The sequence below is a fragment of the Notolepis coatsorum genome, assembly GCF_963971535.1.
Source record: "Notolepis coatsorum genome assembly, chromosome: 3".
In the NCBI taxonomy this organism is placed as follows: Eukaryota; Metazoa; Chordata; class Actinopteri; order Aulopiformes; family Paralepididae; genus Notolepis; species Notolepis coatsorum.
The window spans coordinates 130,314,436-130,329,825 of NC_140167.1; the positions used below are offsets into that span (position 1 = coordinate 130,314,436).

At 43.6% G+C, this 15,390-nt stretch overlaps 1 protein-coding gene across 1 annotated transcript in view; it reads left to right on the plus strand.

Annotated features, from left to right (window-relative positions):
- Positions 1 to 5,613: 5,613 nt before the first annotated feature.
- LOC311225999 (germ cell nuclear acidic protein-like) overlaps positions 5,614 to 15,390 on the plus strand; it is a gene marked incomplete at both ends in the record, with an annotated part of 52,416 nt that continues 42,639 nt past the window's right edge. Inside the window, 4 exons of the mRNA XM_084311381.1 lie at positions 5,614 to 5,675; positions 8,517 to 8,599; positions 8,882 to 9,340; positions 9,444 to 9,609. Of these exons, the coding sequence (XP_084167507.1) occupies positions 5,614 to 5,675; positions 8,517 to 8,599; positions 8,882 to 9,340; positions 9,444 to 9,609 (770 nt within the window). The remainder of the gene's footprint in view (positions 5,676 to 8,516; positions 8,600 to 8,881; positions 9,341 to 9,443; positions 9,610 to 15,390) is intronic.

A 15,390-nucleotide genomic window follows, 5' to 3' on the forward strand; every position in this document is an offset into this window, starting at 1 on the left:
AAATGTCACTATGAATTGAAAATGGGGGACCCTGATGTAAACAAGACAAAAGTCTTTCTCTGGTCTGCATCCCCTTAACAATTGTGTGTATTGAGCCATACTGTATTGTACCCATTCTGCAATCTGTTAAATAAAGTTTTCATTCATTCATTCGCTGGTCTCATGTCAAACGCTAGCTGGGACCAGAAACCCCACCACCAGGAATAAGAATGGAGACATGTTTTTATTTCCTAGTTTACAACAGGTTGTAATTGTATTCTCTGTATTTTGTGGCTGACTAAAAAGTGTGTTCATTGTCAACACTGGAGTAAAACGGTACATTAATTCTGATTTGCAATTGGTCAAGAACATTGCAAATAACCATATTTTCCACCTACAGATGAAACTGGGGGAGCATTATGCCTACGTCAGCCCCTTGACTTGTTTACTACCACAACACTTGATTCAGCTTTTTAAATACTTTGGTTACAATATAACTTTCCCAAAATAGGCAGAGCCCACAACAATGGCTATACTAGGGGTGGCTAAGTGGCGCAGTGGGCAAGGCGCTCGCCAGTCGCGACTAACGCAGGAGATTCTGGGTTCGAGCCCAGCTCTCGGCGTTGCTACCAGCTTGGCTGGTCGTTCATACTAACACAATTGGCAGTGTTAGGGGTGGGAAAGCTGGTGGGTGGGGATTGGACGTTGTGGACAGCGACTCCTACAGGTCGGTTGGTGCGCCTGTACAGCAGAATCGGGAAGTAACGGGGGCAGTGTGAGCCTCCCACGCGTTAAATAAACTTAAACTTAAACTTAAACTCCTCGCCACTGAGAGATCGCGCTGTACAGGTGAAAAGATGTGACGGCTAGGGATGGGTACCGTTCACGTTACTCCTCGCCACTGAGAGATCGCGCTGTACAGGTGAAAAGATGTGACGGCTAGGGATGGGTACCGTTCACATTTGAACCGATACGCTACCGGTACCTGTGAATAGATACCGGTACAAAAACTGTACCCTTTTTCGGTATTTATATGAATGTTTATTTTTATAACCTTACATTGAAACAGCATTAGGAATATTGATTGGATTTAGATAAAGTCATTGAACTGTATTATTTGTCTTAATAGAACATTCGCGATGTCACCGTATGATGTGATAGTGGGGCGGCTTTTGCTCAGGGGTAGAGCGGGTCGTCTAATGATCGAAGGATTGGTTGTTTGAATCCCGCTCAAGCCCATGTCCATCCCATTGCCGTTGTGTCCTTGGGCAAGGCACTTTAACCTACTTGCCTCGTATGAATGTGTATGCATGTGAATGAATGTTGGTGGTGGTCGGAGGGGCCGTAGGCGATGATTATTCATTACCACCGGTATGACTGTGTATGAACGAATAATGGACTCTGTAAGCGCTCTGGGGTCACTGGGGTGTCATGAAGAGCGCTATATAAATCCAATCCATTATTATTATTATAACATTCTAGAGCATTCGGGATGTCACAGTATGATTGATGTCATAATCAAACATTCTAGAACATTTGTGTATCTATCTATATATATTCAACAATTCTCTCTATAGGTGCCAGGAGTTTGGCCATATAGCTACCACGTGTAGGAAGGGGCTGAGGTGCGCTAGGTGTGGCGGGGAACATGAATATGGGGATTGTGGAGAGGGAGTGAAGCCGAAGTGCTGTAGTTGTGGTGGGGAGCATAGTGTAGCGTTTAGGGGGTGCGAGGTGATGATGAAGGAGGTCGCGGATCGGAGAGAGAGAAGGGAGGGTAAGTTGACGTATGCTGGGGCGGTTAGCAGGGCAGGACAGGGTAGCCAAGAAAGGGTGAAGGGGGTTGAAGGAGGGCATTTGGCAGTGAGGGTAGAGCAGGTGGAAAGAGAGAGGGGAAGGGAGGAGAAATTAGGTATTGTGGCCTTCGTGGCAGGGGTAGTTACTGGTATGGCAGAGGTTAAGGGTAAAACAGAGATGGTGAAGATGATTGTTAGGATAGCGGTTCAACATCTGGGATTGGAAGGTCTGAACTGGGAGCAGGTGGTTAGGGAATTGGCTGAGGGGGCTGCGAGGGACAAGGCTGCGAGGGACAAAGCAGCCCAGGATAAGATAGCAGGGGGCAAGGTGGGTCCCGCGGAGGGGGGCTCAGACAGGAAGTAGCAGCAGTAGCTGCACTCCAATGGTCAATGTAGTTGATGACGGGGTCCAGTAGAAGAAGAAAAAGAAGGTGAAGAAGGAGAAGAAGGAGAAGAAGAAGAGCCCAAAAAAAGAATTGCGGAGGGCAGTAATACGCCACGATGCGTCTACTCTGCCGGAAATTCAAATAAGAAGAAGAAGAAGAAGAGCTCATTGTGCATCTTGAAACAGTGCTGAGCAGTACTGAACAGATAGACTAAACAACATAGATTGAAGCCTGCATTTCTCAACCAAGGTACTAGGGGTGCACCGATATGAAAATTGGCCACCGATACCGATACCGATTGTTCAACTAACACAATCGGCCGATACCGATACCGATACCGATAATTGTGGCAAAAAATAAGTATTTTTAATTTTTTTTAATTTTTTTTTTACTTTTTTTTTTTTACTTTTTTTTTATTTTTTTAATGAAACTACTGTATATTTGTATGTGTGTTTGTATTTGTAGGCCTCTTTACTTACTTAAAAAAGGAAACATCAAGAAATATGTTTATGGTATCACTGATCCCTCTCCCAGTATCGTCTGGCGGCCTGCAGAGGGATACTATTTTCTCAACCAGAGCTTTCAACCAATGCAATGGAACCATTCTGGCGGCCTGCAGCGGGATACTATTCTCTCAACCAGAGCTTTCAACCAATGCAATGGAACCATTTTGATTGACAGTCGATTCGGCCAATTACGCCACAACGCTAGCACCCACCTCCTGCTTACCACCAAGCGTTTATTCATTTTTCTACTTCGGGGCATGCCGCCATTGATCTGCTTGCAAGAATGCGAGTCAAACTTAGAACCACAACAAGCTAATACGTTAGCTGCCCGGCAGTGCCCGCCGATCAGCGCGCTCCACAGGATGGCCAAACGAGACACAATGATTTTACTGCAACACATTTTATAATAAAACAAAGCCTTTCTATACATTTGTCTGGTTGAAAACTTTATTAACAGATTGCAGAATGTGTAGTTGGGTACGGAATGAGCAACGGAATGTAACCGAGCTATGCACGGCTTGCTTGCTATCTTCGGGTAAATACTATGCTGATGTAATTGAACGTGTAACTAACTATAATAACGTTAATGCCACAAAACGAATGTTTGTGTCATTTTAACAGCAGATACTTTCTTAAATGCCATCCTCCCGACAGAGCGGTGTTGATGGGGAGCTCTGATGGATTCGCTTGGTTGTGTTATTAACATTGAACAGCTAACCGAAAGCTAGGGTTAACTAATGTTAAAGGTTTAGCCATAACGTTACGTTGGCTAAAGTTGGGGCTATTCTTAATCCAGTAATAATGGCTGCAGACCTGCAAGCAAAGTACAGCAAGTTGGCAAAGGAGTATTCCAACGTAAATCACATTTTCACCAGTAACGTTAGTCTTCTGCCTCCCGGCTATGAACGGACTCGGAGTAATGCCTTGCTGCTATGGGTAATAATAATATGCTGATGTTATTGTCCGTGTAACACTAACTATATAACGTTAATGCCACAAAACGAATGCCTTGTTAATCATAAATAGTAACTTTGATGCAGTAGCTTGTGTGTGTGTGGGGGGGACGGCGGGCGTTGTGCAGGTAGGTCGCGAGTGATTTTTTTTTTTGCCTTTTGACGCTACACAAATGGATGGTTAGTTATCGGCGACTGCTATCGGCACATTTGAGCTTATCGGCCGATAGGCCGATAGCAGTCAACAAGGCACTTATCGGCCGATACCGATACCCGACCGATATATCGGTGCACCCCTACAAGGTACCTTGCCTACCGTTTTGCTGTGGAAAGAGCCGGCAAGTTGATTTACGGCTTTCAGGTGAGGAGGAATTTTCATGTGTTGAGTCGGCTGTGATTTTGGAGACTGGGAAAATACAGTTTTCTTACCTTGTAGTAGTGACGTGAATATTTAGGAAAATAGCTTTAGGATCACTTAGCGGCTGTGGACCTTATTTTTCTTTATCAACGAACGTACTACTCACGAGTAAGCGACTTTAACCAGTTGAGTGGAACGTCGGCCCTGATACGTATATTGTACGTTGACATGAAAAGAAAAAAGGTAAAAAATTTTTTTAACACTTTCAGTGCCGGCCGTGTTTTCCTTTTTACCCTGTTGAATGCCACCATCCACGGCCAATGTTAACGTTAATATCGCCTAATCTATGTTTTAAATTATGGCTATGTGTCTAATCTGCCCGTCGCTTATCAAAGACTCATTTTCCAGTCAACATTGGCAAGGCAGATTGTATTTTTATCGCTTCATTTCCGTTTGATAGCATTTTGAAAATCACCCGTTTTCCGGGGAAAAACAACCTAGATAATCGCCTTTTACTGGAATATTCCAGAACGTTGAATATAACGTTGAGAATACTCGTAACCGTGGCATTCAACGGTCGGGGCGTAAACCCGAGAAAAGCCGTGAGTGGCACTCAAAGTGTAAGTGCAAAAAAAATTAAATCTTCTTTTTTTTATTACGGCATCTCACGTGAATCGATACTCGGTAGTACCGACGTGTTTCGGTAAGTATCTTTTAAAAGTACCGAATTCGGTACCCATCCCTAGTGACGGCTGCCTCCTCGTGTACCGGAGGGGACACGGGATGCAAGGCTTCGTCCTCACTGCAGCCGACCAGTGGGAGGCATAGTCTAGCAACGTTCGAGACAGGGGAGGGGAGAATTGAAGGGAGAATTGGCGAGGCAAAATTGGGATGGGAGAAAAATAGAAAATAAGGAGAAAAAGTGGATACAAAAAAATAAAAGAAGATCCACCAACAATAAAACAATGGGTAGGAATAGTAGAGGAGATACAGGATATGGAGAGGATAACTCGCATGCTGAGGCTACAAGAAGAAAAATTTGGGGAAAGATGGGGAAAATGGGAGGACTATAAGGGGAACGAGAACGACATCACAGAGGAAGAAACAAATACAACACAAGAAGGATAAAGGAGGAAAGAAATTCAAGGGGGGTCATTGAACCCATGTCACACTTTTTTTGTTTTAGTCTCATCATTTATGTTGAATGTTTGTTGGAATATATTATTATTTTTGTCTGTCAACTGTACTGTAAATTGTGAAAATGTGAATACAATTTGAGTTAAAAAAAAAACTGGCTATACTAATAATTACATCATTGATACCGTCTGTTGCAGCTGGGGAAGGATATCGGCAAGCCCCGCCATCCTGCCACAAGCAGTCCTGGACTCAGGGAAGCTGTGGACCTCCGTTCCCCTGTTCCACTACTGTTTGACAGTGAGGAGGACCCATAGAAGGAGAACCACTTCTCCACTCACGGCTACAGGAACACGCCCTCGAACGAGTCCTCTGATGACAACTTTGACCAGTGTAAGAAGTGAGGGTGGAAGACTGTTGGTAGCCATGTTTAAATGCAGTAATTTGTATGTGACTTGAGATTGAGTGTTATGTGTGTTTTCCACCTCAGTTCTTGTAGATATGGCTACACCCAAAGCAAAAGCAGCCTCGCAGAAACGCTGTCGTTCTGCAAGGAAAGACTGGTAAGATAAGGGGAGAGTGGATTGAAATGTTTATTTTGGTATGCAAGTAGGGTTGGGTACCGTTCACATTTGAACCGATACCAGTAACAGTTCCTGGAATTCAGTACCGGTACCCAAAGGTACCCTTTTGTCAGTTCTTAACTCTCTGAAATAACAAAATAAAAATAATTCTGTTGTAGAAAATAAGTCCAAACATCTCAATTTAAACATTGTTATTTATTTAAAACATTTAGTTATTTATTGTTGTAACACACGAATCGCATGATCATGTATTGTGTTTTTAAATGTTTAAATATCAACATTATCTGGCCATCCTCAGTAAATATGATCAAACTCCTCTGACCTCGTCTGGTCTTTCCAAAGGCCCAAGAGACGGGACGGTAATATATATATTTGTGGAAAAGGCTCCCTCTTGTCTAGTATATTACACTCCTAGCCTTTATACTAAACATCACCAAGACAGCCTCCAAAATAATTGACTCCATCTACACCTCACGCACGTCACCCGCTCTGGTAAAATAGTCAACGATCCCTCCCACCCAGCACACCACTTATTCCAGCGCATGCCCTCAGGTCGCTACAGGTCCATTTTCAAAGCAGTCCGAACACTAAAGCGGCACGGTGGTGTAGTGGTTAACACTGTCGCCTCACAGCAAGAAGGTCCAGGGTTCGATTCCCGCTTGGGGACCAGGTTTCCATGATGCCAGGTACCCAGGTGGGGGATCTCCCAGGCCTTTCTGTGTGGAGTTTGCATGTTCTCCCCGTGCTCGCAAGGGTTTCCCCCCCGATAAGATAAACCCAATGGAAAAACATGCACAACAACAGATCGCTAACGCTGTGGCGTCCTTGACGAAGACGGACAGGAGCACTTGGATTGGTCCCCTGGCGCGGCTCACGTTGACGCCTGTCTGCTCCCGGCTGCCCTTGAGGGGGGGAAGGACGACGGGATGGGTTAATCGCAGAGACAAATCGCATCTGCGATCCTAAAAGACAATGCATGCGTGTGTGTTCCGGTATGTGTGCTAAACTAACCGCTGTGTGTACCACTAAAAACATTGAGTGTTGTTGCTTGCCGAATAAAGACCTCTGCAACAGGTCCTGCATTATTATTATTAATATTATTATTAAACACCCTGGCCCGCCCCCCTTTGCACAGACGAGCAAGCAACCGTCACTGACTGACACTGTTACATGTGACTGTCCTGTATGTATTTATTGTGGGGATTGGGAGATGGGAGGGGGGCGTTTGATGTCTGATGTTTCATGTTGATGTCTCAGTGCTTTTAACAAACTGTACCGCAAACAATTACCACCAACCATCGTTGTGTGGCATTAAAGTATCTTGTATCTTGTATGTAAAGGTACAGACATTTGGTACCGATTGATCTAGTGTGAATTGGTACTCGGTAGTGCCGATGTAATTCGGTGAGGGTATAGCTGTGTTTTGATTACATTTCAATTTAGCTTCTCTTTCATCACAACGACAAAGTCTTTTGTGAGGAAGTCTAACGTTTGGTCCGATTGTGTGTTTTTTTTTTTTTTTAGTTAGTCTGTCCTGGTGGTGAGCTCAGACAGTGATGGCAGCTTTGAGACTTGTAAGTAGAGTACTGGGCTTTGTTGTGAATGGATCATACTATTGTGTGACTGTCAGCAGCCATGCATAAGAAGCATAAATGACAACAACAGCAACAACATACATACAAACAAAAAGAGCAATCCAGACGAGTTTAAAAGGATGAAATGGTTAAATTTGAACATTTACAAAAGTAATTTAGTTCTAACCACTGAGAAGCAGTGGGCAGCCACAGACCGACGCCAGAAAACCGACTCCAGCTGATGTGCCAGTACCTTGATTAAGGGCAACGGCAGTAGTGTAGCATGCATGTCGGAGGAAACCAGAGGAAGACCCACACAAATACGGGGTGAACATGTAAACTTGTGTGTAACTATTACTGTATTTTCTGATCTTGCACATTGTAGTCCTGAACCGAGTGAAGACACCTAAGCCCAACGCTAAGAAAGCATCACAGAGTGGCAGTGAAGACAGGTGTGTTTTGATGCATTTAATTTTTTCACACTGTCTGACATTGAGTGCACTTATGGTGCTTTTCCACTGCCTTGCCGTGCCATGGTGAAATCCGTGCTCCCGCTTTGTTTACCATTTTCCACTTCCTGTGCGGAGCAGCGCTAGCCCATGCTGGCTTAGCTACTACAAAACACCCTACCTGTGCTGCAACCTGACACTACAGACCTTGATTGGTCAATCGTCAGCCCATGCCGATGTTAATGGTATTTCACCGCACTACAAGCTCCGCAACGTGAAATGCGTATCATAAACTGATAAATATTGTGATCACAACAGCGATTATGTTTTCCAGCAAATGTCTTAGTTACAATTACATACAAGTACATGCACACACAGTGTTCTGGATACTAGCTTATATCCCAGATACGGCCTTAGTCTGAGGATAAGGTATACGCATCTTCATATCCCATATTATAGTAAAGCACTAAACTGAATATTTCTACCTCAGTCTTCTTAGGTACTTGCTTAAGATATTTGCTTAAAATTATTCCTACTTGTGAGGCCAGTAATGCCCATTCAGCGCTGCAAGCCAGCTCCACATACTGTACAGTGATTGAGCGGAATCCTCGAGCTGCTTTGTGACTTTATAATTGTAAATCGGGTCATTTAAAATTCAGGGCTCACCCAGGTTATTGTGAACAGGAACTCAAATAGGGAATACTCGAGTATCCCAAACAATATCGGAATGCATGTGAACACACCGTGATATTTGTCGCGTCGGGTAATCCTCACATCTACCTCTGTTTTACTCTCAGCCTCAAAAACTTCATAGTGGATGTGGATAACATCTCATCTGACGATGACTTTGTTGTTGAGATGAAGAAACCCTCTTCTAAAGGTAACCAATTATCTTATCTGTGCTCTCTTGTTATATACTTAATAGAAAAGCGACACAATGAAAGGTTGTTTGTGGAGAAAGTAATTTTCCAGATAAAAGTGCCATTTGGCGGGCGCTTTTATCCAAAGCACCTTAAGTGCAGACATCTTTTAGCATGGATGCCCCCTCCTGGTGGAATCGAACCCATAACCCTGGGGGAGGGTTAGTGCCTTGCTCTATCCATCGAGCTACTGTACAGCACCACAACAGAATGACATTTTGTTCTCGTTGACTGTTTTACAGTCTCAAAGAGCACAAGACGCCCAGCAGCCCAGCCTCCGGTGAGAAAACCTCTGTCCCTCTGCGACTCTCCAGTCTTCCTCAGCGACAGCGATGATGATGATGATGATGATGATTGTATCATTGTCAAAAGCACTTGGGGGACTCGACACACCAAGCCGCAGCCACCGAAACAGGCTGGGAATGTTAAAGCCCAAGGCGGCGATCGAGAGGAGAACTCCCCCTTGCTTTCTCTCTCCTCCTCCCCTCCTCTCCCCGTCTTTCTTCTACCCCCGACGCCTTCACACGCCACCTTCCTGACGCCCACACCGGCCCCTTCTAAGCGTACCTGTTCAGCGCCATCGAAGTTGCAGGACTCGGACAGCTCCGAAGAGGAGTTCCTTTCCTTACTGGAGAGGTTGAAGAAGAGAAACTGCAACCACAAAGCCAGTGTCGGCACAACCACAACCATCCATAATACAGGTAACACTCTGAATTCAACAGTGTCAGCACACCCGTCCACAATACAGGTAACACTCTGAATTCAACTGAAGCTGATGTCTGATATGATTCTCCTTGGATCCAGAGTCCGGAACGAAGCCTCCCGTGACGATACCTCCTATGAAGGGACTGAAGGCACCAGACCCCAAGCCATTGGGGACGACACCGATGCATGTGAAAACCCCAGGGCGGCCCGCGGCCTCCAAACCCAAGGTCTCCCAGACCGAGCCCAGACCTGGTCCTACCAGCAGGTACAGGGTCTGACCTCTTTCAGATCATATCAGCAGCAATGCTATTACTACTGCAAGCACATACAAAACAAGATAAGATATTTAGTGATGCGACGGCTACGTGGCGTAGTGGGCAAGGCGCTCGCCACGAATGACGGAGACGCTGGGCTTGCCTGTTCGAGCCCAGCGCTCCACATTGCTTTCAGTTTAGCTGGTCGTTCATACTAATACACATTGGCCGTATTAGGGGGTGGGAAACTGATGGGTGGGGATCGGGCGTTGTGGACAGCGACTCCTACAGGTCGGTTGGTGCGCCTGCGCAGTAGAATCAGGAAGTGTCGGGGGCAGCGTGAGCCTTCCATGCGTTACTCCTCGCCACTGAGAGATCGAGCTGCGCAGGTGAAAAGATGCGACTGCTGTTACCTCAAGTACCGGAGGGGACTTGTGCTATGTATGACTTAGTCCACATTGCAGCCGGCTTGTGGGAGGCAAGAAACAGCGTTCGTGACAGGGGAGGGTTGAATTGGATGATACGAAATTGGGATGGGAGAAAATATAGAAAATGGGAGAAAAAGTGGATAAAAAAAATATATATTTAGTGATGCACCGATGTGAAAATTGTGGCCGATACCGATAACCGATATTAATATTGCTGTTCTGGCCGATACCGATATTTACCGATGTCGATATCTCTGTATAGAAAACACTTTTTTATGATAATCAAATAAAGCAATTTTCCAAAACGCTTTTTTTTTTTTTTTTTTTTTCTTTTTTGCAACTTATTTTCAGAAATGACAGATATTTTGGCCAAAACATGTAAAAAGATTTTTTTTTTTTTTTATATCGGCCATATCTTGATATCGGACCGATACAGAATGTGTAAAAAAAACGGCCATATCGGCCGATATTTTATCGGCGGCCGGCGCCGGCCAATATATCGTGCATCACTAAAGATATTGCTTTATTGATACAATTCGAGCGTCATAACAGCATGGGGGAGGGGAGGTACAGGTATGGGCAGGGTAAAGGATGAAATAAATGTAGGAAATCAAATTAAATCTGTATATATAAATCACTGATTCTTGAGAGTCGGGACAAAACACTTTTTAATATTATATTTTGAGAATGCACACTATATTGATTAGAGTTGTATATTCATGTAGAGAAAGGTCTGAGCTATTTAACCATGTAAAGGTGCGGGCTCTACATAGAAAAACATTTTCAACAAATTCACATGTTTCCCTTTGAAACTTGATTTGTGTTAACTTTGTCAGACACACAAAAAAGTATATAATTCTAATTATTCCAGTCCAACAAGAATCTAAAGTTCTGAAGTATGTTGTAATAGTGTTTAGTTACTCTGGTATGCAATCAAAATTATAATATATAAACCTCAGGTGTAATTTCACACTATTCTGAAAACCCAGATTTAGAAATATCTGCATTTTCAAACTTTGTTTTTAATTTTGATATGATAAAAAAAAGATCATTAAGTAAATAAGACAAGAGGATGAAGATCTGATGCTCCTTTATTACTTAAACAACATAAACTGAGGAAGGAATTTGTATTTCCCCCAAAATTAACAAAAACAAACATCTGACGGTGTTGACAAAGATCTGACGGTGTTGACGAGAAACTGACGGAGTTGACAAAATTGTATATGCATCTCTGATAAATGAACACATGCATTTTTTAAACAGATGGAAGTGACAATGATAAGAACTAATAACTCCTTGTCTTATACTGAACATTTTGTTAACCTAATTGTAATAACAACAAACTTTACATACACCGTTTCCAACTATTACAAAATGCACTGTTTCCAACAACAAAAACAGTAATGGAGACCTGGGCCCCGTTCCATGTACGTGGTTCAACTAAGTCGATCAACATGTCCATTATCCAGCTTCAGTTAACCCGATGTTCAAAGCCGGGATTTTCCTGTTTCACAAAGGAGGATTCAGTCTCGTTAACTCAAGCCAGACTTGAGAGTCAGGCTCAAGTCAGGCTAGATGCGCGCTCCCGTTTTAGGTGGAAAGCCAGCACGTATCGATGGCAGAGACCCTGATTCTCAACGGCATTGATTGATTAATTGATTTAAGACTTTATTGACAGATTGCAATAGGCTCAATCGCCTCGCCGACAAGTTAAATGCGTTATCTATAGGCTAATTCTAAGTCCCTCATTACCTCAATCAATCAGATTATATTTCTTTAAACTTGCCTGCTGGATTGAATAATCAAATGAGATCTTGCTAGCGAAAATTATTAGTTAACTGTTATACAGAATTACGATACGGCTCTCTTACCCATTGATTGATGTATAGTCAATCTTTTACTTATCTTCTCTGTGGTGTAACGGGTTCTTCTTTTGACTTTCACACGGACGACCGGGGTTCAAGGCCCTAGTCTTTTCCTTCTTTTTGCAATATAGGAATAATTCAATTTGGTGCACGTTGAGAGCTATATAAAGAATGACATCCTCAATGCATGTAGATTTATAATATTTTAACTTAAAACCAGGCTACTTTGGCGTATAATCATTAATATTATATTCAAAAAAATCATATTGGAAACACGGGGATTTGAACCCCGGTCGCTGAACTGGCAGGGATGAGCACTACCGCTGGGCCACTGGGCCAGATGGGATAAATTCATTGTTTATACATTAATGAACGAGAGACCCGTGTTTAGAATATCCGTTGTTTTGAATGAAGTTTATCTCTTTATCCTCATTCATTAATGTGACGTCAACGGCTCATTCAATTTCTCAAATCCGTCAAACAGCGCATCTCATCAGACATCTTAATCCCAGTTACAATTAAAATAACCACATCATGTGTACATCGCACGAGCGAGCGCCACCGTCGCCACGGTATATATAACGTGCATTATTTAGGACAAAGTGAATTTAATATCAGCATTTTGGGTCTATTTTACATTTCAAAAGCCCCCTCTGGAAGAATGGAGCACAAAAACGTAATTCAGAATGGTATAATGCAGATCGTAGACTGTGGGAATAGTTTCAGGAAACGGGCTGTCACTTCTTTGCGGGGGCGTGGCGATAGTTCAGGCTAACTTGAACTTGAACTCTGCTTTCGAGCAGGCTCAAACTTTTGGATATGTTGTCATGGTGATTTGGGAAATCCAGGTACATGAAATCGGAAAGTCAGGCTAACACAGTTAGCCTGATAAAGTTATCCGGCTAACTCGGTTATCCCGGTACATGGAACGGGGCCCTGGGCCCTGTTTCATGTACGTGGTTCAACTAAGTCGATCAACATGTCCATTATCCAGCTTCAGTTAACCCGATGTTCAAAGCCGGGATTTTCCTGTTTCACAAAGGAGGATTCAGTCTCGTTAACTCAAGCCAGACTTGAGAGTCAGGCTCAAGTCAGGCTAGATGCGCGCTCCCGTTTTAGGTGGAAAGCCAGCACGTATCGATGGCAGAGACCCTGATTCTCAACGGCATTGATTGATTAATTGATTTAAGACTTTATTGACAGATTGCAATAGGCTCAATCGCCTCGCCGACAAGTTAAATGCGTTATCTATAGGCTAATTCTAAGTCCCTCATTACCTCAATCAATCAGATTATATTTCTTTAAACTTGCCTGCTGGATTGAATAATCAAATGAGATCTTGCTAGCGAAAATAACTAGTTAACTGTTATACAGAATTACGAGACGGCTTTCTTGCCCATTGATTGATGTATAGTCAATGTTTAACTTATCTCCAATGTGGTCCAACGGGTTGTTCTTTTGACTTCCACACGGACGACCCGGGTTCAAGACCGGGGTCCTTCTTTTTGCAATATAGGAATAATTCAATTTGGTGCACGTTGAGAGCTATATAAAGAATGACATCCTCAATGCATGTAGATTTATAATATTTTAACTTAAAACCAGGCTACTTTGGCGTATAATCATTAATATTATATTCAAAAAAATCATATTGGAAACACCGGGATTTGAACCCCGGTCGCTGGATTGGCAGGCTTGAGCACTACCACTGGGCCAGATGGGATAAATTCATTGTTTATACATTAATGAACGAGAGACCCGTGTTTAGAATATCCTTTGTTTTGAATGAAGTTTATCTCTTTATCCTCATTCATTAATGTGACGTCAACGGCTCGTTCAATTTCTCAAATCCGTCAAACAGCGCATCTCATCAGACATCTTAATCCCAGTTACAATTAAAATAACCACATCATGTGTACATCGCACGAGCGAGCGCCACCGTCGCCACGGTATATATAACGTGCATTATTTAGGACAAAGTGAATTTAATATCAGCATTTTGGGTCTATTTTACATTTCAAAAGCCCCCTCTGGAAGAATGGAGCACAAAAACGTAATTCAGAATGGTATAATGCAGATCGTAGACTGTGGGAATAGTTTCAGGAAACGGGCTGTCACTTCTTTGCGGGGGCGTGGCGATAGTTCAGGCTAACTTGAACTTGAACTCTGCTTTCGACCAGGCTCAAACTTTTGGATATGTTGTCATGGTGATTTGGAAAATCCAGGTACATGAAATCGGAAAGTCCGGCTAACCCAGTTATCCAGCTAAAGTTATCCGGCTAACTCAGTTATCCAGGTACAAGAAACAGGGCCCAGGACCCCTTCTTCTCATCCCTGTTTTCATCTACCTCTTCTACACCACTTCCTGATCTTCACTTTCTCACCCACTTCTCCGCTTCGTTTCCTTCTGCATTTCCGATTAGTTTCACTATGATGTCTTGAACTGGGCAGAAACAGAACCTTTTCTGTTGGACCATGGGGATGCAGAAATTCCACTTTCACATCTTGTTGATCAGTATCCACATTGTTGTGAAGGGCCAGATTAAACCGAATATATATATTTATTTATATATATATATTTAATTGTATTTGTATATTCTCTAATATTCCCTGATATCCCTTGTATATTCCTTGTACAATATGCATTGAATATCCATTCTAGCCTACTGAACATCCCATAATAGTCTTCATTCTACTATTGGTCGAGACCTTGGTGCCAGGCTGCCATACCCCTCAGACCCAGTTCAAACGTACCGCTCGACATGTACGAACAAGTCCTAGTTCCGCGTAGGAATTTGGCTACCGCACCACTAATGGGACTATTTGTTCATAGTGCGTATATATACTGCGCTACTAAAGTAGGACTTTCTTTTCAGTCCAGTTTCTTACCCTCCAATAGAGTCACAGACGTAAAGCCTCCCCGCGACGCCACGTGTGGGAGTAAGGCCAAGTTCGCCTACCATCGGTATTGAGACATCGTGTATATTAATATTTGAATAGTCATATTTGGCACTATATCGTCGAGTTGGACGTAGTCTATTAAGCTAATAATAGTCTGTTAATATATAGTGCTTCGTGCGGTGAGAATACTACCGTAGTCAGTACCCCATCGTTTCGGGCAGAGAACTGGCTGCTTACCCAGGGTGGTTGACCCTATGTGAAGCTGCACCCGAGTAGCCCCAGAGCCGACGAGCGAGTGGACCTGTATACCGGATTATTCTACCGACGACAGCCCGCCTTCCCAGGCACGGATTATGCTTTGGATACTTTGATTATTCCATGGATAAAGACCCCCGACACTGCCGTGTGTTGGAACCCCCCCCCCTGGAGAGGACGCAAGGTGAGGAGACGCTCTGCAAGACGAGGTCGCTTCACGTCTCTCCCCCGTGGACCGGAGAGAGCCGGCCCACAAAGAGTCCACCTGCTTTCATCTGTGGTCCAAGGATCGCCGGCGCATTGAACGGCACTACAGTGGGTTCACCTGGGATACCCTTGGCCG